Below are 23,398 nucleotides of genomic sequence, written 5' to 3'. Positions count from 1 at the left end.
GCCCTCCCCCTCCATCCCTTCCCTCCCTCCTGAGATCATTTTCCTGTGGATCTGGAGGGTCCTGTATTGGGGCTAGGGCTCCATAGTCAGCATCACAAGCATTGAGAGTTCTGAAGGTGGATTGATTCGTTGTGGGGGATTGGTCGAGGAAGAGAGGAAGACGCCCTGTGCAGCACAGCCAGCACCGGGGCATCCCGGCAGCGAGATGCCACAGGAGCGCACGCTGCGGCTGCAGCCTGGGAGCCGCATCCACACGCTGTGCGTGCTGGGCACCCGCATCGCCACCGACGTCTACAGGTGAGTGGGGCATGCGCCCCCCCAACCCCAAACCCTTTTCTCCCTCTGCAAATTCCCTCCAAAGCCATAGTTTGGTGATTTGATGCAATCCATCAGCACAAATCCTCAATGGGCTTTGCAAAGCTGCACAAATCCCCAAACCCTTCAAGCATCAGCATGCACATGTGTTTGCAAAGGCAGTGGGTCTGGTCCATATCTCAGAAAATTGCTGGAGCGCACTGGGATAAGCCAGGATGGGGCACTCTGAGCAGTATCCATGGGGACGAATGGCAAAAGAGAGGGGAAGAAAGCAACAACTGGGGACAATCTGTATCTTGCAGTGTAACCCCCATTCCCCTACTGGAAAAATTCCAACGCTGCCCTGCAAGGTAATTGCAAGAAAAACAAAGGAGACATGCTTTGATCCCTGTGCTCACCCAGCAGCTTTTGCAAATCTCGAGCCAAACAGCACATCTGGCTTGCCTCTGGGTCCAACCTCCTCCTGGTGGGATTCCCCAGGCTCACAAACTCAATGAGTTTTGCATGGATAATTAAACAGAAAGGAGCAATTTAAGAAACGTCCAGGCAGCATCAAGCAGGCTCTCAGGTTTCCACACTCAGAATCCCAATAAGTGATGCTGTAACAGTGATCCTGTGCCAGTGCTCGGATGTCAGTGCTCAAAGGGAGCCTGGATTGCAGGAGACCAAAAAGAATAACTCCAGATAAATGAGAAATTAGGGATGGAAGAAGTGAGGGGGCTGCAAGGGAAAAGCTCTTTGGACTAGAAGTGGTGCGCTGGCTATAATAAAATCACCCCCAAAATTAAGAGTTTCCCATGGTAAAAAATTTTCCAGCTTGCTTCTCTGATCTGGGAAACTCCAGTTAGCAAATAAACACAGATTTAAAGTACACACCAAGCCGGGTTATTGGGTTAGAACAGCACAAAAAGCTTTGGCTGTAATTACAGAAAATGGCAATCTGCACCAAAGGCTACAACAGTCATTCTGCTAAAATAGCACATTCTGCCCTAAAAATAAACAACACACTTAAAACATTCCCAGGCAACAAAGAAAGGTAGAAAGGAGGTGGTGATGAGCACAGAGTCATGCAGTTTGGGTGATGAGATTAATTACAATTGGGTGATTTTGGGTGCCAGATGTGCAGACCTATGAAAATAGGGTGCTCAGACCTTTGAAAACAGGATGCCTTGCTTGCAGGGCAGCCCCAGTTGGGGCAGTCGCCTTTGGGGTGAAGCACACAGAGGGGGTGAATGTGGAAGTGGCTTTTCAGGGCCGAGCCGAGCCAGGACTACTGCCTGGTGTATCGCATTGGCCACTGAATGAGGGGACGGTGCTGAGGTTCAGCATAAGCCAGGCCAGCACTGAAGTCAATGACAATAAGGTAAGAATTGGTGTGCTGCATGCTGGACTCCTTTCCTAGCTGAAGGTGGAGAGCATCCTTTAAAAGTGAGGGGATTGGGGTTTTCCAGGTAATTGTCATCTTCTATGCAGAGGGAGGACAGCCCGTTGACCAAGCCAGGATCTTCCTCACTGGCGTTGGTGAGTACGAAGACTCCAGCTACGAGTGGGTTCGCTAGGTGGAGGGGTTCCTTTACAAATACACCATGTGCTGTACCTTGGATTCAGGGATCTCCCTGGACGTCGATGCAGATCGAGATGGCGTGGTGGAAAAAAACAACCCCGACAAGGTAATCCAGCTGCATGGGAAGTCCTGTGGCTTGCAGGAGCCTTGTCAATGGACACAGCATCCCCATCACACTGAGCCCTGGCATGGTATTACAGGCCAGCTGGATGTGGGGACCTGAGGGACATGGGGCCATCCTGCTGGTCACCTGCGACAGGGACAGCCCCTTGAGCCCTGCCCCAGACTGTGATGACGAAAGGGTATTCAGCAAAGAAGGTAACACAGCCCCAGTCCCAGCTCTACTTCAAAAATAAAACAAAATCGCAGCTATTCCCCCCTCTTTAATTTTTTGAGGTGCAAAGGCTTGCTGGGGAATTGGCTGCTCTCTGCCCTGACTCAGCCAAGCTGCTGAGTAAGCCTCCCATGTGGGATCACGCTCCTGTCCTCATACTTTGTTTTAATTACCGCCCAGAGGTCATACCAGGGTACGGAGCGTGGCCAAAAAAACAGCAGGGCTCAGCCAAGGGACGCTTGGGGCCAGGCAGCCAGGAATACATGCCTGTTCCTGGAAAACCATACCATGCCAAGCCAGTGCCCATCAGTCTTCTGAGGCCAGGCTGTGCCAGGGAGAAAAAAAATAAAGATATTTGCGCCAAGCACAAACCACAGGTCTTGGTAGCAGGGCTTCAGGATGATATTCCAGCATGCATGCCAAGGCTGGTAACAAGGAAAGTGCGCATTGCTGGGCACTGAGCAGCAGAGCTGCACCCAGGTTTATTCTTGTATGCACTCAGATTTGCTGGATATGTCTCGGATGGTGCTGCGGATCGAAGGGCCACAGCATCTGCCCCGGGGGTATGAAATTGTGCTCTACGTTCACATGTCTGATGCTGACAAAGTCGGGGTCTTCCATATGCAGAGTAAGTCTTCTGGTTTGGGAATGTTTCATCTCCACAAGCTCTTGTCTTCCTGTCACTGATTTTGTTCAGTCTGTACTCCCCAGTCTGCACTTCCTTGTGCTCTCATCATCCCTTCCCTTGATCTTTCTAGCCTTGAACCTTCTCAAGAGGCATAGGGTAGTAAAACCATTTATCCAAGGTCACCAGGTTCCACCAGGAATTCTGGAAGCGGCCTGCTTTTGCTGACGTTTCTCTTTTGGTCCTTACAGACCCGTTCTTTGGGCAGCACTATGTCCACGTGCTGGGCAGGAGGAAGCTGTGCCACGTTGTGCAGTACACCGGTGGAGCTGCCGAGCTCGAGTTCTTCGTTGAAGGGCTGCAGTTTCCTGATGAGACTTTCCCTGGGCTGATCTCCATCCACGTCAGCCTCTTGGAGACCTTGGCTGAGGTTGGGGCCTCCAGGGAAGATGGGCAGGGGAAGGATGAAACAACCCAAGGGCCATGGGGATGAGGAAGGAATAGTTATCTTAAAATGAGCTCAGGGTATCTGGGGGGGGGGGGGGGGGGAAGTGGTAAATCAGGAGGGGAAGGTCCCTGATTTCTGCTTGCATCCTCCAGGGAATCCCCCTGTCGCCAATTTTCACTGACACAGTGGTGTTCAGGGTAGCACCATGGATCATGATGCCCAACACACTGGCACCGGAGAACGTCTTTGTCTGCAGGTATGAGCCAAGTGATGAGGTCTCGATGGCTAAACGGGCATCGGCCCCACCCAGCAGTCCTCATCCCCATTCTGCCCACCTCCAGTGTGAAGGACAACTACCTCTACATCAAGGAGATCAAAAACCTTGTCAATAAGGCTGGCTGTGACCTGAAGGTTTGCTTTGGCTATATCAACCGTGGGGACCGCTGGATGCAGGTAGGTGAGCAGAAGGGAGGGGGCAAAGCCTTCCTACCCCAATGTGCCCCACTGGGGTTTTCATTCTTGTTTTAGGATGAGATCGAGTTTGGCTACACCCAGGCCCCACACAAAAGCTTTGCAGTGGTGCTGGACTCCCCCCAGGACACAGGGCTGGAGCAATTCCCCATAAAGGAGCTGCTGGTAACCCACATACATTATAACGGATTACACAAAAAATGAGAGTATAGCACCATTTCTTCCCTGCATGGAGCAGAGGACTCCAGCCAAGAGTGTATTTCTTCATTCCCAATATGAGAGCAATCATTTAGGTTGGAAATGACCTTTGAGATCAAGCCCCAAAACCAACCTAACCTGCAGAGTTGTACCACAAGCTATGTTCTGCTCCTCTCCACCCTCTTTAGGAATTGTCTTGCTTCACATTTAGAGAAGCAATTTCAGCCCCTGAAGCTGCCAACACGTTACACTCCAATTTCTGCTTTGGAGCCCCTCCTAATCCCACTGTTATCTTCCCAGTCTCAGACAGGACTGTATAGCCAAACACAGGGCAGCTCCTCCTCTCACACAGCCACAGCTAAAGCCCCACAACCCCCCACCAAGGAAAAAGGAGACCAGAGGGAATCAGCCTGTCAGAATCCTTCTGGAACTGATAGGCTCAGATGCTGCCCACAAACCTAGGATGAACCAGCACCTAGACAGCTGAACCCTCCTGGCTCTCTGGTTCATTTAATTGAAATGGGTGGGAGCAGGTGTTGCATGCTCAGTGCCTCTTATATCTCCCAGCTTCATCAAACATCCCTTTTTTTTTTTCTTTTCTTTTAAACAAACAAACAAAAAAAACCCAACTCTTAGACCATAATTACATACCTTTGGGAGTCTTGGCTCTTTTTCCCCCCCCAAACTGTACATTTCCCCCCTCTCCCCCATTAGCACATCCCTGCTTCATTTCTGTCACCTTGGGGTGACACTGAGCTGGCTGCATCCAATTGAAGCTGGATTTGGCAGGATGCCTATTCAGGACAGAGTAGTACACTGCGTGCATATCCATTTACTGCAAACACCCCTGGGTCCATTCCAGCAAATTAGGAGAAATCTGTGTTAACTGAAACACTCCGATGGTTTACTGCTAAGGAAACCCAACACTCAGAGATTTAATGGAAAACAACAGCTATCTGATCCTGTCCTAACCCACACTGGCTTGAAACAGAGAGCAAGGACAAGATTTATGCCCCCAGTGCCACTTGCACCCTGTTTGTAGGACTACAATCTCTCCCTTGGCCATTAGCCCCTGGCACAACCCAGCAGTAGCACCACAGGTTAATCACCCAACACCTCAAATCCCTGATATATTCAGTTCTGAAAATCAGGCTTAGATGAGATTTAAGTAAAGCCGAGCCCTTCAGGTGGCTCTTACGCCTGAGGAGGATTTACCTTCAGGGGCTGGAGCTCATCCCACTCTGCACCAGCCATCCAGAAACTCCACTTTATGGCTGCTCCAGCATCTAATTAACTTAACATGGACTTAACTTAAACAGCAGTTGCGAGATAGCAGAGACCCACGCTTCTAGTATTCACCATTTACTACTGAGCCCAGATGCCCCAAACACTCTCACACTTGCTTTTCCTTTAAGGCTGCATCTCCCTCTCCTCAGTATTTTCACCTGAGGGAGCATAGCTGAGCCCAGCAGGAGGAATAAGGACGCAGACTGACCCAAGGCAATGCCCACAGCTATTTCTCTTCCCGCAGGGACCTGATTTCGGCTATGTACGCAGAGAGCCTCTCTTCAAGGCCATCTCCAGCCTTGACTCCTTTGGCAATTTGGAGGTCAGCCCACCTGTCACTGCATCAGGGAAAGAGTACCCGCTGGGAAGGATCCTCATCGGCAGCAGCTTCCCCACGTAAGACATGGGAAAACTGTGTTTGGGGGCAAAGGAACTACAAGTACCCCTAAATACCATCAAAAACCACATTAAGCCACTTAATTGGCCATGAAATAACCAACCGCAACCTACCCCCTTACGGTGTCCGGAACCCCATGGCCTTCATTTCCTCCATCTTGGGAGAAATTTGTATGCATGTGCATAGTGATGAATAAATACTCATTCCCCTTTGTAAGGTCAATAAGTACACAGATACCATAAAGTGTTATGATCAATAAGTATACAAAGCAGTTAGGCTAGTAAGATTATCATATGGAAAAGATAATCAGAGATAAATGAAAAGTGCTCACCAATGCCGTAGGCTCATAAGAAACTCCACAAGGAACAATCTCCAGTAAGACACCCTTCCCTAGTGGCAGTCAGCCCTTAAATGGGGTCTAGGAGAGGTGCAGCCAGGCTCCACCTCTTCAGATCACACAGCTGAATCGCCTTCACCTGTGCTCCTGTGGCTGACTCTGTGCTCACCTCAGGTGATCAATCAGAGCTTCAGGCTGTGATTCAACTGTTCCCATACACCCTTATTCCCCCTCTCAGGGATTATTGGCATTGAGGGATGTAGATAACTGGGCATGGTGGCGATGGGTTGATGTTTGGACTTCATGATCTTAGTGGTCCTTTCCAATCATAATGACTCTAAGACTTTGCCTCTAGCCCTGCAGGAAGGAGGATGACCAGAGTGGTACGGGATTTCCTCTTCGCTCAGCAGGTGCAGGCTCCTGTGGAGCTCTTCTCCGACTGGTTGGCCATGGGCCATGTCAACGAGTTTGTCACTTTTGTGCCCAGCCCTGATGCAAAGGTATCCCGAGACCCTGTGCTGTTCTATGGTTTCCCTTCTGGGTAACTAATTCCATCAGGGAAACTACCAAAGCTCATTTCCTTGAGAGGCCAAGCTGGTGTTTCCTTGGCTTCTCTCCCATGTCCCCAGAAGGAGGGCTCAGGCCACGAGAACATACATTCTTAACTAATAGCAAAAGTCTTTAAGTTTAAGAACTTAACCTTAACCTTCTTGCAAAAAGCCAAAAATGAGCCTGCAGGGGCAGTTTTCACAGGAAGAAGTACTAAAATGGTGCTTTGGGATAAGCTCCTTTTGGTGACCATTTTTCCTCCTGCTTGCCCCAGCGATTTCGAATGCTGATGGCTAGCCCTGCAGCATGCTACAAGCTCTTTCGGCAGAAGCAGAAGGAGGGCCAAGGAGAAGCTACCATGTTCAAAGGCAAGCGGGCAGCGGGCAGCCTGGGGAGAATTGTGCAAATCCCAGCCAGGGTGGGTGGAAGCCTGCTGTTCCCTGTCCTTAAAATAAAAGTTGAGCTTTGATGCAGGGCAGGACATCCAAGGGCGGCAGCCCTCAACACGCCTGGAGCAACATGCAGGTGTTGAGGACGTGAGGATGGGGACATTTTCCCATTCCATTGCCCTTCAAGGCTGGCAAGAGGGGCTGGCATGCCTGTCCTTGCAGCAGGATGCCTGCCCACCCTCAAGCCCTATTTTGGGAAAGTGAGTGGGATGGGATAAAGCTCTGTGCATTGTGAGGATGCTGGTGGAGTGGGACAGAAGATCTCTGTAAATGCCAGCTCCAGCACAGTAGCACAATGGGGGTCTCGTGTCACCTCAGATACATTCCAGTCGCTCTGGACTGGCAGCCAGTTTGGGCAGCTTCTGATCAAAGTTTTGCTTGAGACTAAATTCATCTGTATGCCTTGAGGTCAGAGAAGGACGTCTCTGTCACCATGGGGGCCCCTGGGACTCTGCCATTGTCTGGGATTTGGCTTCTGTGGAGGGGATACCTATAGTTTTATGGAGCTTGGGCAGCACAAAAACTGTTATTCTATTAGCAATACATTTATATTCCTTGTGCAGGAAAATGGATAATCATAGAATTGTCTGGGCTGGAAGGGGCCTTTAAGATCATGTAGTTCCCCAACCCCCCTGCTATAGGTACCCTCCAGACCAGGTTGCTCAAAGCCCCATCAAACCTGGCCTGACACCTTTCTAATGCTTTCCAGGCCTGATGAAAATATTACAAAGTGGACAAGGATTTCCCTCCCGCCTCGTTTCCCAATAAGTTGAGAAAAGGGACTCCCAGCAGTCTCATCCCAAAGCCTTAACCTCAGGGAACTGGGATCTGTGTTTTTTTTTTCCACTTCTGTGCTATATCTTAAGCCAGGTTTCTGCAGATCATTTCATTTCACCTGTCGGCGTTTGTATTTGTAGGGTATTCAGGGACAGACACAAAACGGGTGACCATTAACAAGGTTCTTTCCAATGGCATCATGATGCAGCAGAATCAGTATGTCCAGGTAACAGCCCGTATTTCTGAAAACCAACATTTCTTGTGATAATGGTCCAAGGGTGGCACAACTCTCAAAGGAGAAGTTGCGTTTAGGCAAAAGCCACTCTCCTGAGTGAGACAATGTCCAGAAGACCATTTTCAGGAACCTTGCTTGCCTGTTTGTCCCCCTGGTCCCTTCTTCTCCCCTCCCTCCAGCGCTGCATTGACTGGAACAGGGACATCCTCAAGAAAGAACTGGGTTTGACAGAGGAGGACATCATTGACCTACCAGCCCTCTTCAAGCTCGACAAGGGCAAGGCCATGCCATACTTTCCCAACATGGTGAGAGGTGTCCCTGCTGCTCGTGTCCCCTTCAGCCAGTGCCTGTGGGTTCTGGATTATGGAGAGGAAAAATAGCCAAACCTCTGCCCATGAGCCATTGCTCCCCAAGGATGTCCAAAAAAGCATAGTATTTTCCTGTCCAGAAAGGGAAAATATCCTCATCTGAGCTTGACAGGTTGGCCAAGGTTTGTCATTGGCCAAGGGTGGTCGGAACTCTGTAGCCTTTTGGTGCATATTGCTCATGGTTGGGTTAACCTAAAAAGCTTTAAGGTGAAAGCATTTTGAAGTGGTGAAATGTCAAGGTTTCAATATAAAAAGGGAGGACATAGCACAGGATTTCCTGGGGGAGGGAATAATGACGATGACCCAATTTGGGATGACCCCAATGGAGGAGGGTTACCAGCTACTATAACAATCCTTTGAATTATCGATTCTGTGATCGACCAGGGAGGCTGCTGGGTGTCCTTAAAGCCCTTTGTCACCCCACAGGTCCCCATGCTCATCCTGTCCAAGGAGCTGGGCATCCCCAAGCCCTTCGGCCCGCTGGTGGGAGGCGAGTGCTGCTTAGAACACCACGTGCGCAGCCTCCTGGAGCCGCTGGGCCTGAGGTGCCGCTTCCTGGAGGACATTTCCTCCTACCATGGGCGGCTCGGAGAGGTGCACTGCGGCACCAATGTCCACCGCCGGCCCTTTGCCTTCCGCTGGTGGCACGTCACGCCCTAGGCAGGCTGCCTTCGTGGCCTGCTTTGTCAGCATGTGTTGTTTTAAATGCGGTGAAATAATAAATTTGCTGTGAGAAATGAGGTGGGGAGCGTTTTATAACAGCGAGAACGGTGAGAGGAGTGCTTGGGGCGGTGCTGAAGTGAGGGTGCCATTTTGGGCCTTGGCACTGCCATTTTGCCAGCTGAGCATTGAGGCCTTGACTCCTCCTCTGTAAAAAAGGATGAGGATAGGGATCACCTCTGAGTATAAGGAGGGACGCAGCGGTCTGCCAGCTCCCGAAATCGAGGGGATCCAGGCGTGCCGGTCCGCCACATCCTCCCTGTGTCACACTCAACATGGCACCCCTACACACCCAAAATGGCGACCAGCGGCAGCGCGCCGCCCTCAGAGAGCACTTCTGGGGCGGAGCGGAACTGCGCAGCGCCAAAATGGCGGCGGCCGCGGTGGGAGTCTCCTTGAGGCGCGCCGTCCCTGCGCGGCTCCTGGGTGCTGGGCTGCGGCCGGTGAGGGGACTGGAGGCGGTCCGGGGTGTGGGGGGCAAGGGATAGATGGCCGGAGGAGCGAGGGGAGGGATACTGGGAGGATGTCGGGGGGCTGCAGGAGGGTGTGGGGGAGGTGGGGGCAGGGGGAGCCAGAGGGGCCTGGGAGGGGTTGGGGGGCGGGGACGACGACGACGGGATGCAGTGTAGGAAGGGAAGAAGTTTCAGAGGAGTTAGGAGAACGGGGGTCTGGGGGACGTGGGCTGTGTGAAGGGCACTGGAGGGGGTCTAGGGGTGAAGAGGAGTGGGGAAGGGGCCTGGGGACGGTTTAGGGGGAGGAAGAAGGGAGCTGAGTGAGATCGGGGATCCAGAAGGGGATTGGAGAAGGATGTGGGCACAGGAGAAATGTAGGTGGGGTCTGGGGGCCCTTGTCCAGAGCAGGGTGGGGACGCGGCAGGGAGCTTCTGAGAGAATCTGTGGGGCTGTGGCAAAGCATTCAGGGCTGCGGGGCCCACAGGAGCACCAGGAGCTGCCTCCTTAGTTTTGGTGTCATCTCCTCTGTTTCAAGGAAGAGGAGGGAGCCCTAGCACAGAGGTGGCTGTGGGTGCCAAGGTGCACTGGTGTGTCAAATCCTTGGAAGGATTCTCTGTACGTGTGCCCAAACGCCAAGCCACCAATGGATCCTGTAGCTCTGCCCCCAAAACTCACTGCCTCAAGTCATTTTGTTGCTGGCTTAGGAGGGACCTGAGGGCTGTTTTGCTGCTGTTCAAATGCAGATCTGTCGAGGAGCTCAGACAGCGGCTGCAGCTACATCACGTATCAAGAAGTTTTCCATCTACAGATGGGATCCTGATAAGCCTGGGGACAAGCCCCGTATGCAGACGTATGAAGTGGATTTGAATAAGTGAGTGTACCCGATTACGGAGCGCTGCTTGGCTTCCCTAGCATGCAGATGTGTCGGGGCTGCATGTGCACACAGGTTATCTGACAGGCAGTAATTCAGGGTAGCCGAGTGGTGTTCGAGTCAACAACTGAGGGTGTCAGCAGTCTCGTTCAGCTTCAGGCATTGTTAAAACCATGTTACAGTAGCCAGAGAGGCAGTGCCTCAGGTGTGTTATGCAGCAGGACAATAAGGGGGGTGTTACTTCCTGATAAAGCAAATCTTACTGAGACCACGTGGGATTGCTTCCCTTTCCTCACCTATTGGTGTCAAGCATGACAAATAAAATTGTACTGTGAATACCACTGTCTCAGTAGTTGTCAGCAATGAAATGGTAACAGCTATATTTATATGGTGAATTTTGGGGCATATTCCAAAAGGAAGCAATTTTACTCATAGCTCACAGTCCCTGACCTTGAAGATAAGGTGAAGGTTTTACTGTCTCTTACGATCTCTTAACATGTAACACAACCAGCAAACTAGAAGTAATTAAACTTCTAGTAGCTGCTCGTACGCCCTACTGCAGTTATCACCAAGAAAGCTCTCATTTCTCAGTGATCCTGTGGAAGGATGCAGTCTTCCCTGTGGTGTAGAAACCTTTGCACGGGCACATGTGCCTCCGCTTCCTTGAGCTCCTGTTACTATGGTCTTGCCAGAAGAATTCACCTCAAGCCCATACTGAAAGCTTCAGATACAAAGCCACGCAGCTCTGCTTGGGAAGCACGTGACAGAAATCAGACTTTGCTGCTTTGATTTGCCCCAGTTAATAATTTCTAGGTGTTGTCTTGTCTGCCATATATAAAATTACATAAGTTGTCCAAGACTTTGCTTTTGCAAGCAGCACTGCCTCCTGTGACTAATGAGGATAGGCAGACTTGTCAAAACTTGACTTAAGAGGTGCGAGCTTTCAGGATTGTTTTCAGTTGTGCTGTCTGAACTGTCTCCAGCAGAGCCAAATCTGGGCCTCAGTAAAAGAAATGGCTCCTGTCCCGCTTTGACCCTGGGGAGAGATGAGGCCTGTGAGTTGTGCCGCTGAGCAAGTGATTTCTATCTTGTTGCAAAATAAAGTACAGTTTTAATTGTAGCTGAGATGAAAGTCCTTTTAGTTGCTTCTTAGGTTGGTGCTGGAGATAAAGCCAGGGGAAATTATATAGGTTCACTGACTTTGTTTTCTGCTATAGATGTGGCCCTATGGTACTTGATGCTCTGATTAAGATTAAAAATGAGTTGGACTCCACTCTGACCTTCCGCAGGTCATGCAGGGAAGGTAAGAAAGATTTTTCAATCTGCTAAGCTGACTGTTGTCCAAATAAAATGCTAACGCTAACGCTGCATGTGTGTAACCAATAGAAAACTTCAGGGCAGACCACAGCATGCCACTCTTCTTTTCTAGGTATTGAACACGAAATACCTTAGTGAATCAAGCAGTGAAGTTACAGCATATAATCACCCCACACCGAGTTACAAGCGAGACACATAAACAGCCCCAGTCATTCCTGTTTCCATCCTAATTGTGTTCATCTTGCTGCCCTCCAGTGATGGACTCTGTAGGGGGAATTTAGGGAGGAGACATTACAGCAGCAGAATTGAGGGGAAAGACGTGTTGAATGGCAGTGAACTGTAGCCCTTCGACTAAGTAGAGTGAGGAGAAGGCCATCCCCTGGTTTCATGCTGCAGAGTTACCTGCTGGTTCTCAGGCAGGTAGTCATCAGCATCTTTGTCTGACTGCATTCAAACTTTCCAGTCCCAGTGACACTTTTCCCTGGAAAGAAAGACTTAATTCATGAGTGCTGTTGGTATGCTGAGATTAAGATTATTGTGGAGGAAAATGTCTTCATGGAACAACTTTTGGTTTAATTGGTTGGGTTTGCAAGCGCTAGAAATTTAGGTGCAATTGCCTGATGCCTAAAGACGTCCTGACTCAGATCTAAATGAAAAGCATGCTTCAACACAGACATTTCTGGCAGAATCTGCATAGCAGTGGAGGAATTTTATCCAGTGTGATTGTTCTCTGTGTCTGATATTTAGATAGCAAACACTGTTCCTGAGCAGCTGGAAGTAATTGCACTGAATAGTTTTCTTTGAGAATCTAAAGACAGATTCCTAAGCTTGGTTGGTTTGATGTTGTCCTTTTCTACCATACAGGGGAAAAAAAATCTGATCATGTGTTCCGGTTTCTTACACGTGGTCTCTAATTGTCCTGGCCCCTTCTCGAGTTAACTGGAAAATACTTGTAACCACTCAGTGAGTGGGAGAAGTAACTTTGTCCAAGTGCCAGCCCTTGTGGGAAGGGTTGCCGGCACACCAGGCACTGAGGACTGGCTCACTCAGTGTGAGGAGTAGTGGCATTTCCCTGACTCCTATCAACTGATGTGTGTCAAATCCTCTGAAATTAGTGACGCCCTTTCAGCACTTGTCATCTTTCCAATATAATGCCTTAGGCATCAGTCCAAGATTGAATGCCAGAGCTTCTGACCTGAGCAGTATCAGAGACAGCTCTATAATGTTTTTTTTTGTGAGCCTTGCCCTTTCCTGGGCTGCATCTGTTCCTTGTGTTACTGAGGTCACGAGCAGTGTCACTTAACCCATTTGTTAAGCTATTTATATGCTATTTGTTCTGTGAGTGCGTGTTCTCTCACCACGGGGAGCTAATGAAAGCAGGGGACGGCACAACTTCAGCTGCTGCAGAAGGCGCAGAAAGGAGCTTCTGTCTTGGGAACTTATTTTCACATTCCTGACCTTTAGGGATGCTTCTGAACATAACTGTAGGGCTGGTGGGGGTCCATGTGGCTCCACTTTATAATCCCACTGTTAGCTGCTTGTGTTTCAAACCTGTCAACAAATCTGAGAAGCAGCACGTGGAGCGTGTGACACGAAGGGATGAAGTGTCTGAATGCCACTGGTTTTGCTGTGGAAGGAAGTTCAGCGCCAAGGATACATTTAGAGCTTCATGAAAACAGCGACAGCATTTCTTTGTTTGAATAGCAATGTGCTTGGCCCAGTGACAACTTGTAGCATTTTCCTCATCACGTACCAAGGTTCTTGATGACATCAGAAGGGAAATCAAGCCAGGGGCAAGTTCAGGGTGAAGAGGATCTTCCTCAAGTAGGATAAGAGAGTGAACATCGACTGCTTTACTCTGTTCTCTTTCTCAGGCATCTGTGGCTCCTGTGCGATGAACATTGCTGGTGGAAACACTCTGGCTTGTACTAAAAAAATTGACCCTGATCTCAGCAAGATCACTAAAATCTACCCTCTCCCCCACATGTATGTGGTGAAGGATCTTGTTCCAGTAAGTATCTGCCTTCTTCATCTTGTGACCAATGCTGACGCCATTCCAGACAGCATGGGGTTCAGGTTGGATTAGAAGGGATAATGCTGGGAGATGGCAACAAGATCACGACCACAATTCACGTCCGAGCTCCTCTTGATGCTCTCTGGCTTGGGTGGGTCTGCTTACCAGTGGTGACTAAATCTAGCCTCGTTAGGAGGAATGCGGCAGGCTGACGTACAAAATACCTCCTTCTCTATGAATGACAACAGATGTTCAGTCTCTCAGACATCAAGTATGATCTTTTTGCCTTTTGTCTCCTAGGACTTGAGTAACTTCTACGCACAGTACAAATCTATCGAGCCTTACCTGAAGAAGAAGGATGAGTCGAAACAGGGCAAGGAGCAGTACCTGCAATCCATAGAAGACCGTCAGAAACTGGTTACCCTTTGTTAAAATTATTTTTACCATGAAAGTCCCTTCCAGATAAGACCAGGGTTAAACATTAATGTGCAGTAGCGTCTAGTTCCTTTAATGACAAAACTGTCTGTTACAAAGCCTGATGTGGGTGGAAAGCGCTCCCTGAAACGCAGTGCTGCGGCACGTCTGCATTGCTAGGGGTAACATTTGCTAATGACATGCAGAACACAGTTGTGCTGGGGACTCTGACCTCATTTCCACTGTCTGTGCTGCAAAACTCTGTCTTTGTAAAAACACTGTGAAGGGCAGAGGCTTGTAATATTCACGTAGAGATCTGGCAATGCTATTTATGCTGGGGAGTAGTTTGTCTAACACAGCGCTGTCTGCGTATTGACTCCTAAGCAGCACTGTCCTGTTGCTGCACACTGGGTTTTACAGCCCTGAAACTAATGGCAAAAGCTGAGCCTGTAGAGGTGGGAGGGGGAAGCTTTTTGAAGAGTTTATAGAGCAGATAAGTTAGTGTCTGGATTTTTCTGGCTCCTACAGTAAGTGTTGATAAATTGACAGTTTCTCTTTTGCCTCTGACCTGTCTTGATGGATCATTTGCTCGACAGTTTGAAGCTCGGCCTGTCAGTGCAGTGATTGTTGCTGCAGTATTGTCACTGAGTAGGCTCATAGTGGGCAAGCAGCCTAGATTTTGGCAAGTGGTGAAAGGAATGAGCGTGAGCACAGAGGAAGGCTGATTAAAGAGGATATAATGAAAACAGATGAGCTGCAGCCTAATTGCAGCGATCTTTGAAAGTTGCCCATTATGTGTGTTTGCTGTGACATCTAACATCTGATGAGCAGATGTGTCATGTGCCGAGGATGTCAGCAGCACGATACAACTAGCTGTGTGCTCAGTGATCTCAATGATTTCTTAAAGCAGCATCTTTGAAGTCACTTTCTCATTTAAGTAAAAAAACAAACCTAAAAGTAGCTGCAAGAGCCACGTGAATCTTCCTCATGATTAGGAATGTTTTTTATCTCCTTACCAAAGCTTCTCTTGCATTCTCTTGTATCCAAGCACACAGGCATCTGAAAAATTCTTACCTTTTCCTCATTGGGACAGGCCGAAAGCAAAGAATGCATAAAAATCCAGAATTTCTGCACTTGTCTCTTCAAGTTCTGCACTTCTGTGTTTGACCGTGGTCTCTCATCTGTGTGCAGGATGGACTCTACGAGTGCATCCTGTGTGCCTGCTGCAGCACCAGCTGTCCCAGTTACTGGTGGAACGGGGACAAGTACTTGGGTCCTGCTGTTCTCATGCAGGTAAGGACAGATCCTGGGTGTCACGGGGAACTGCTGAGGGACTCCTCATTTAAAGGCAGCGCAGATACCTGTGACACAGTGTGACAGCAGCATCCCTGGAGGAGTTCAGGAAACATATAGATGTGGTACTGAGGGATGTGGTTCGGTGGGTACAGGGTGGGGGTTGGACTAGATGATCTTAAGGGTCTTTTCCAACGTTAATGATTCTTCGATGGAGTAGTGGACCAGAATTCCTGAGTTAGGTGTTGGTTTTAAGATACAACACTGATTACTTCACCTTGGGAAATCATTTGGTGTGTCAATGACTTTCAGGCCTATCGCTGGATGATTGACTCCAGAGATGACTACACAGAGGAACGCCTGGCACAACTTCAAGACCCATTTTCTCTCTACCGTTGTCACACCATCATGAACTGCACGAGGACTTGCCCAAAGGTAAGCGTTGTTCCTGACGTGTCCCTTCTGCAGTTGTTTGCAAACTGGTAGGGAAATGCCAGTGGTAAGTTTTGTTTTCTTCAAGCTCTGGTTGAGTTTTTCCTTTCTGAAATGGTGAGTTATCAGCAGTCGTGTTTGCAGCAGTGACTGTGCAAGAGAATATGACAGAGTTCACACTACATTACACATCACAGAAATGTCTCTTCCTCGTGATTTCGAGAACCTGACTGTTTCCAGGATTTAGGTATGTGTCTGTAACATGCTGTTTGTGTGAGGGATGCTGCCAGAAAGCTGATGGGGGACATAGTCTGATCAGCGATGTGAGTAATACCTAGAACCCCAGCATAGTGCTGGCTTACACCTGGTCTCGCATCCCAGCAGTAGCAGCTGTTCTGATGTACTGTGCAACTTGAATAATAGAAAAGGTGACACCAAGTTTTCAGTGCCGAGGGGAGTGTGTTTTATGCTGACATCCTGCCAGAAGGGCATTTCCCAGGTCTGTTTGTGGTATTTCTGCTGAGAACTGAGAAAATTTTCTCAAATTAGAGCGTGCCTCTTCCTCTTCTTGCTGTAACCTTGTGCCTGTTGCTGGGTAGATAATTAAGTTTCATTTTCCTGCCAGCTGTATTGCTTGCACCTGATGGTAGAGTAAAATTCTTTCTGAGCTGTGAAGTAATAAGAAGGCAAACTTCTGAGTGGATCACGGATGTGGGAAAATAAGGTGCTTGAGATCTGGGCTGACAGGTGTTTGACAGGAGCACCGCCTGCTGGTTTTGTTTAACATGATTTACTGACTACGGATAAATCCCCCCTTTTTACAGAGCAGATTATCATGCTTACATGTCAGCTGTAGTTCAGCTAAAGGTGAAGGTTCTGTTTGAAGACCTGACTGTACACAGCGTAGGGGTATAACTCACGAGGGCTTGGTCTGTTGATTTTGAGACGCGTCTGTGGTTGATAATACATTTCCCTTAAAAGCCACTTAAATCACGTCTCTTATCTCGATCAGCTCTGAAAAAGAGACTGCGTAGTGAGCTGTGCTCTGGGGTCATTTCCTGCTCACGCTTTGTCTCGTGCTGCCATCACAGTGCTATAAAAGGACATTTGTGATCTCCCCACTCTTGTTTCGAGATTAAGCGTGGTTGGCTTGCCAACAGTACTGCAGGATTGAGGGCCTCTGTGATGCGACGTATGTTTGAATTGTAGGAAAACCTTGCTTTGAAAAGCTTGGTTGTAGCATCTTCATCTTGTGACTTAGTGGTCTTGCTGCAGTGCCCTGAGGATCCCTGGCAGCATTTGATGGAAGTGCAATACTAGACTGGGCTCCAGCTTTAAAAACTGGTTGCTGAGCCTGTCCTCTGCCAGTTCTTATGAACAGCAGTATATCTGTGAGTTGAACACAAATTCAGTTGTGGGAAAACAGGGAGGATACTCAAGCGTGCTGATTTCTAAAGAAACTAGCTGGAACTTTCTCTCTGCAGGGTTTGAACCCTGGCAAAGCAATTGCTGAGATCAAGAAGATGATGGCAACTTACAAAGAGAAGGCAGCCGCTGCATAAAGCTGTTCCCCGACTGGAAATGTAACACACAAACGTGCTTTACTTGGAAGTCACTTGCACTTGATTACACCTGGTTCCAGCAGGAATGTTGGTGTTTTTTCCATATGCTTGTGCGTACAATAAATACTGTAAAGAACAAGTTAAGAGTTGGTAACTCATTAACAATACGTAACTGATTCCTCTGCCTCCTCGGTGCACTGCCTTGTTGTTGAGGAACCCAGACATCTCATTTGCAGTTCCGAGCGCATCCAGTTGCATACAGACACACAGCTCCTTTTTTGGGAGCGGAGCCATTTTTGCAGTGTGGTTCAGGGTGCTGCGCTGTCCGTATCTCCCATTATTGTGCCATGCCTGGTCCCATGGCTGCATTATGCCCGGAGCTCAGCAGTTGCAGCCTGTGTGTCCCCATGGCTGCAGTTTGCATTCATCAAGGGCTGCAGCCTGTGTCCCTGCTACTGCATCGTGCGTAGCACCCATGCGTTGCACGCTGCGCTTCCACTTCTTCACTTCTGTTTTTTTCCTCTGCATTTTGGAACGCAGTGGCGACACACAGCGGTGAGAGCAGAGAGACGCCACTTCAGCTGATCAGCAGACTGACGGCCATAAATCTCGGAGGAGCAGCAGAGCACTCGGTTGCTGTCCTGGGGGGTACCTTTAACTCCGGGCGATCAGTGCTTCCCTCCACGCTGCGCTCCTCGCTGCCGTGCGGAGCAAACCGCCCCCGGCACAAAGAACGCACGCGGAACGTCCCGGAAGGCCGCGCCGCTTGGCCCCCTGGGGCGGCGCTCCGCCCGGAAGTCAGCCTCGCTCCCGTCTGCGTGAGGGCGGTGCCACGCGAGGCGTGTCGGTGGTTTCCCGTCTCACCGGAAGTACGTAATCGTCCCGCGACCGCAGGAGGGCCGCCGCCATGGTGCAGCTCGGTGAGTGACCGCAGGCGCAGCCTGCCGGGTTGGGGGCGGCCCGTGACCGCCTCGCGCTCTCCCCGCAGGTAGCGGCCTTCTGAAGAGCTATCGAGGCGGACACGTCGTCATCCGTTTCGCCCTCGGCGGGTGCACCAACCGGCCCTTCTACCGCATCGTAGCGGCGCACAGCAAACGCGCCCGGGACGGGAAGTACCTGGAGCAGCTCGGCTGCCTCGACCCGCTGCCCAACGCCCACGGCGAGAAGGTGGCGGGGCTCAACCTGGAGCGCCTGCGGCACTGGCTGGGCTGCGGCGCGCAGCTGTCGCGGCCCGCCGAGAAGCTCCTGGGTAGGTGCGGGGCGGTGGAAGGGCCGCGGAGTTGGTTCGCGTCGCTCAGCGCTTCTCGTTGCAGGCCTGGCGGGGTTTTTGCCGCTTCACCCCATGACGATAACCAACGCCGAGAGGCTCCGGCGGCGGCGGCGACGAGCGCAGGAGTCCGTTATGCCCCCTGCTGAGGGCGGCTCGCAGGAGCCCGGCGCTGCGGTCTGAGAGGCGCCGCGCAGCCCCGCGTGCGCAGCGAGTGCCGTCCGTGCGTAAGACATTAAAGCGTGATTTGTGCCCTTCTTCCTTTGCATGTGCTGCTCTCTCCCGAGTCGGCTCTGAAAAGTTAACAGCCGATTTGGCACGCAGCAGCGATGACGGGACCTTCCCTGCTATCGTGGAGCACAGAACCACCCCAGGAGGCAAAGAGCTTTCCCTAACGGCACATCACAGCTTTCATTTGCTTGCAGCGCTTCTCACGTTTGATTCCTCGGCTCTGATGCAGCGCTAGTGCAGTTTGGTGATCCGTGAGCACAGGCAAACAAATGAACTGCATCTGCATTTCTGTTTTAGTTTCCCCAGAGCAGTTCTGAACCCATTTGTTCTCTTAGAATCACAGGAGGTTTCTGTCTCTGAAGACAGCTTAAGAGGGAGGGGGTTTTAGCAGGACAGATGTGCACCTCACTGTGTTAGCACACTGCTGACCCTATCCACAGGAAGTGCTGAAAGGCTGATAACAGCAAAAAGAAAGTTATACATTTAAACATGAGCCTCCAGCATAGTTACTGATAGCAGTATTTGATACAAATGCTGTCAAACTCCCCATTCTTGTAAGGTTGGTAAACATTACTCACACAAAAACATGAATTTTCACTCTCAGGCTGTGATTTCCTGTTGGCTGCTCCATTTGTTGTCTTTTGTTGGAGACCATTTAATTCCTAGGAAAAAAAGATACAGTTACATACAGCTAATATACATGGCAAATACTGCATCATCTCCATAGCTGACTTCTCAGTCTGCTGCTTCAGTGTACTGAAGTTCTGCATATGAACTAGTCTAACACTGCATACTTTCTTCCCGCCCCTGGAGTACAGGTGCGTTGCATCAAAGAGGCAGACTGACAGAGATGTCACCTTCATATTTTCTGTCAGTTATTGGCACTGTTTGGGTTTGGGATAATGATATTGCCTTTCAGATCTAATCTAAAGCTCCCTGCTGGGCATCCAGCAGCAATCTGCAAGCACAGAAATTATCCCACAGTTACCATTTCTGCACAGCGTATTTTTGAAAGGAACAAAAAAGTAAAGTAAATGGGGCTTTTACCACTGCTTATATAGTGTATATCTGCAAGTCCAGCAGCTTATGCTGTTGTCTTGTGCCCTGAAATCTCACTGCAAGCCCACGAGCAGTAGCAGCTTCTGTCTGTTAAAGTCTCTGCTGCAGAAGCAGCAGCTTGGGGCAGAGGAAGAGACACAACTGTTTTCTTAGCAAACATCAATGAAAACCTTCCAGGCTGAAAAGCCAGGTTAACTGAAGCATTGTCTTGCAACCAGAGGTACAGACATTTTCAATTTAGATAAATGGGTGCACGAGATCTCCCCTGACATTTCTGCTCCAGAATCATACGGTTCTCAAGATATTTATCATAACCTGTGCAACCCATGATGTTGTGATGTTATAGCAACAGCTCTGCAAAAGTCTCTCTCTAAGGCAATCTTCCAGTCTGAGGAAGAGATAATTTAAGAAAGCCACCTCAGACCTGAGGGCAATTTCTTCTTTTTCCCTTTCCAATTAAGTGCATCTCCAATTTAGTACGTGATGATTACTTACGTGTTAGTAGAAAACAGCGTTTAAACTCTTCAAGCAGTTCCCAACAGAGGCTTTGGGTGTTTGGGCTTTTGGTGTCACTCTGGGTGCTGTAGGAGTGTTGGTTCTTCTTACAGTCCCCCTATTTTTTTTTTTCTCCTGGAAAATATCTTTTTCTTCTTTTAGAGATTCAGCAGAAGTTTCAGTTATTTGGGTCTCTCTTTTGAGGCATGGCAGAAGTTGAATGAACTACAGATAAACTGAAATGGTTACATCTAGCTTCATCACAAACATGAGACAACTCATTAGGCACTTCTTCCTTCTCCCCATTTTCCCTTCTTCTGTACATGTCATATAAATACAGATATGAGCACCCACAAATCACTTCCATTAAGCAACCTTTAATTTTTATTAAGTCCTTATCATTAAACTTTATAAAGTCTAAACTATGGCACAGCATGATATCGCTTTCTTTCCTCAACTCTTCCCTCTTCCTTCTACCAGCAGCCAACAGATTTAGACAATTTGAAGAGTACATTCCAAAAAGTAAACATCGTATTGCAGCTCAGTTCAGCAGTGACCACACAGTAATTTCTGTAAAACACAGCATGTATGACAAAGGAGGAGAACAAGCAAATAAGTAATTCCTGGTTTTGTTGTTGTTTTGTTTTTATGGATTTAGTGCAACTTCCAAGGAATTCTGCATCATGGACACCAACAACTAATGCATACCCAAATTAAGACACACTGATGTTGAGTTTAAAATAGAAAATATTACATATATTCAACTGTGCAATGCACTTCAGCATAGCAATAGTTTTATAACTGTATGTAGATGTATTTCCTACTCTTATTTACAGAGGGAGGAGCAACAAACGTGACCATCAAATATAACAGAATATCCCAGGTTGGAAGAAACCCACAAGGATCCTTCAGTCCAACCCTTGGCTCTGCACAGCACCACCTGAAATTCAAACATTTTGTCTGAGAGCATTGTCCAGCTGCTTGTTGAACTCCCTCAGTTGGGCTGTGACCACTGCTCTGAGGAGCCTGTTCCAGTGCTGGAAAATACAATGATATATACATATTGACATACAGCTTGATAAATACATTGATTTTTTTTTCCTTCTACTGTTTTTAAATATCCTTGTTTGCAACAAAATCATCTGAAATCCCAGCTATGTAGAAAGCGTTCACAATCCACTCAGTGCAACAATACTGTCTACAAAACTTAGAAGGAGAAAACATTTTGAGAACTAAACACCCCTTCAATAGGAACAAAACGATCATTTTTGAGTTCATAAGTTTGCTAAGACAAAGAATTGAAGGTTACACAGCAGACCAAAAAAATTTCCACAGTCATCTCTTTAGATTGTTGGAAATGAGGCACTCAGAAGTGCCAAATGTGCTGCTCATACACCAGGTCCAGTTTCATCCCAAACATTCTTGGGATAAGATGTCCCATAATGAAAGCTGCATGACACAGGTGTTCCTGCAGGTGTGACAGGGAGCCATGCTTTCCAAGCCAGAATAGATGGGGTCAAGGTGAACAGTCATCAGTCTGACACCCTCTGTCTCTGAATGCTTGGCTTCATAACTTCAGAAGCGTTCCTCCGGGGAAGTAAATACCAAATAGCATAGAACTGATCACAAAAAAAAAGCAGGGAGCTGATAGTAAAAATGAAAAGTTCTTACACACTGTACATTGTTTTAAGCACTACAGTGCACCACAACAGCTAAAGATTATGCAAGTTATTTCATCTTGATATTGCACAACACGCATAAAAATAAACTTAGGTGAACAGTCAAGAAAACTCACTGAAAAAGGAATGGATTTCCAGAAAAACTGCTGCCTCTGTCCCTACTAGATAAGAACAAAAAGAGCCTCTAAAGGGGTGCCTGCACAGTACTCCTGAGCACTAGAATGCTCTTCTGCCATGGGGAACTTTTGCATCCTACTTGAATATGAACGCAGACTGACAAGAATCCTATAAATGGTTCTAGCTTACATGTTTTCACTTTTGTTCTTCAATTGAAAGACTGTAGAGATTACCTGCAAATTGTATAAGATCTCAGGCATTTACTACCTTCTATAGCCAGAATAATTAAGAGTTTCCACAGGTAACAAAACACCTCCAGTCCAAGTAATAAGTCTCAGCAGTTTCACAGAGGTATGCAGGTGTAGCTCCAGCTGACAAATCACTACTTCCTAAGCAGATTTTAAAACGTCAGAAGATACAACTGTACGAAACATACGGATGATGTGCCAGTGGCTTCTGGCTTTCACATAAATGATTTCTCTTATATTCTTAACCTAATTGTGAGAATAAACTTCTACCCAAGGAAACTTGGCTCACAAAACCCCCTCCTACCCATCCTGCTAACTCAACATAAGCCATTACAGTGTCAAAGCCTAATGTAGGACTATGCGCAGATCAGGAACCATCACTGTGGACCACAGTCAGAACTTACAGAGCAGGGTTTGGAGCCAGTCGCATCCCACAGCGGCTCCTTGGAGCAGTTCTGCTGGCTGGAGCTCGGTGCACACGGAAGCCCAGCCATGGGCCTTCAGAGTACTTGCATTATGCTCCGAAGTTCTGAAAAGCCAGGCCAGGGTCAGGTCTAACACGCGGAAGGTGAGACCCACGTGTTCCCTCAGTGCTCCCTGAGTAGGGAGTAGGAGTTGTAGCCCTCAATAACCAAGGGCCAGGCAACTTCTGCTCGCAAAGCTGGTGGCACACCACGGCCCTGGTCGTCCCACAGCAACGGAACCCCACAGCTCACTGCCACCCGAGGAATCGGGATCTACCTGCCTGAGCACTGGTCTTCTGGGTCCCCCACCTCAGGTCGAGGAAACATTGTTCCCCCGAGGAAAAATGGCACTGTATGGCAGTTGGAGGGAAGGTCCCTCCACCACTGCCACCAATGGTTCCCACTGCTG

At 48.7% G+C, this 23,398-nt stretch overlaps 3 protein-coding genes across 4 annotated transcripts; all 3 read left to right on the top strand.

The window, feature by feature from the left end:
• Positions 1–205: 205 nt before the first annotated feature.
• Positions 206–9,014, top strand: PADI2 (peptidyl arginine deiminase 2; the record flags this gene model as incomplete). The annotated part of the gene is made up of 16 exons (XM_079545671.1): positions 206–297; positions 1,495–1,678; positions 1,767–1,836; positions 1,924–1,985; positions 2,080–2,197; positions 2,716–2,841; positions 3,090–3,268; positions 3,439–3,542; positions 3,628–3,739; positions 3,815–3,922; positions 5,487–5,638; positions 6,332–6,476; positions 6,800–6,893; positions 7,892–7,977; positions 8,166–8,291; positions 8,781–9,014. The coding sequence occupies 16 exons, from the start codon at positions 206–208 to the stop codon at positions 9,012–9,014; spliced, it is 1,992 nt and encodes a 663-aa protein (XP_079401797.1).
• A 428-nt stretch (positions 9,015–9,442) lies between these two features.
• On the top strand, positions 9,443–17,554 carry SDHB (succinate dehydrogenase complex iron sulfur subunit B; the record flags this gene model as incomplete). 2 transcript variants are annotated; one of them, XM_079545492.1, is made up of 8 exons in its annotated part: positions 9,443–9,517; positions 10,270–10,397; positions 11,615–11,700; positions 13,589–13,725; positions 14,029–14,145; positions 15,334–15,435; positions 15,748–15,870; positions 17,352–17,554. In XM_079545492.1, 8 exons carry the CDS (start codon positions 9,443–9,445, stop codon positions 17,427–17,429), a joined length of 846 nt encoding a protein of 281 aa, XP_079401618.1. In that variant the 3' UTR covers positions 17,430–17,554. The 2 variants fall into 2 exon arrangements, with proteins under 2 accessions (XP_079401618.1, XP_079401617.1); XM_079545491.1 differs by having other exon boundaries at positions 9,443–9,544.
• Positions 17,555–17,904: 350 nt separating this feature from the next.
• MRPS16 (mitochondrial ribosomal protein S16) lies at positions 17,905–18,879 on the top strand (the record flags this gene model as incomplete). The annotated part of the gene is made up of 4 exons (XM_079545572.1): positions 17,905–17,984; positions 18,324–18,353; positions 18,422–18,678; positions 18,743–18,879. The coding sequence occupies 4 exons, from the start codon at positions 17,905–17,907 to the stop codon at positions 18,877–18,879; spliced, it is 504 nt and encodes a 167-aa protein (XP_079401698.1).
• Positions 18,880–23,398: the final 4,519 nt, after the last annotated feature.

This window comes from Tetrao urogallus, assembly GCF_951394365.1.
Source record: "Tetrao urogallus genome assembly, chromosome: 21".
Taxonomy (NCBI): domain Eukaryota; kingdom Metazoa; phylum Chordata; class Aves; order Galliformes; family Phasianidae; genus Tetrao; species Tetrao urogallus.
The sequence above is the reverse complement of the archived record's forward strand: the minus strand, read 5'-3'. Positions and strand labels throughout refer to the sequence as shown.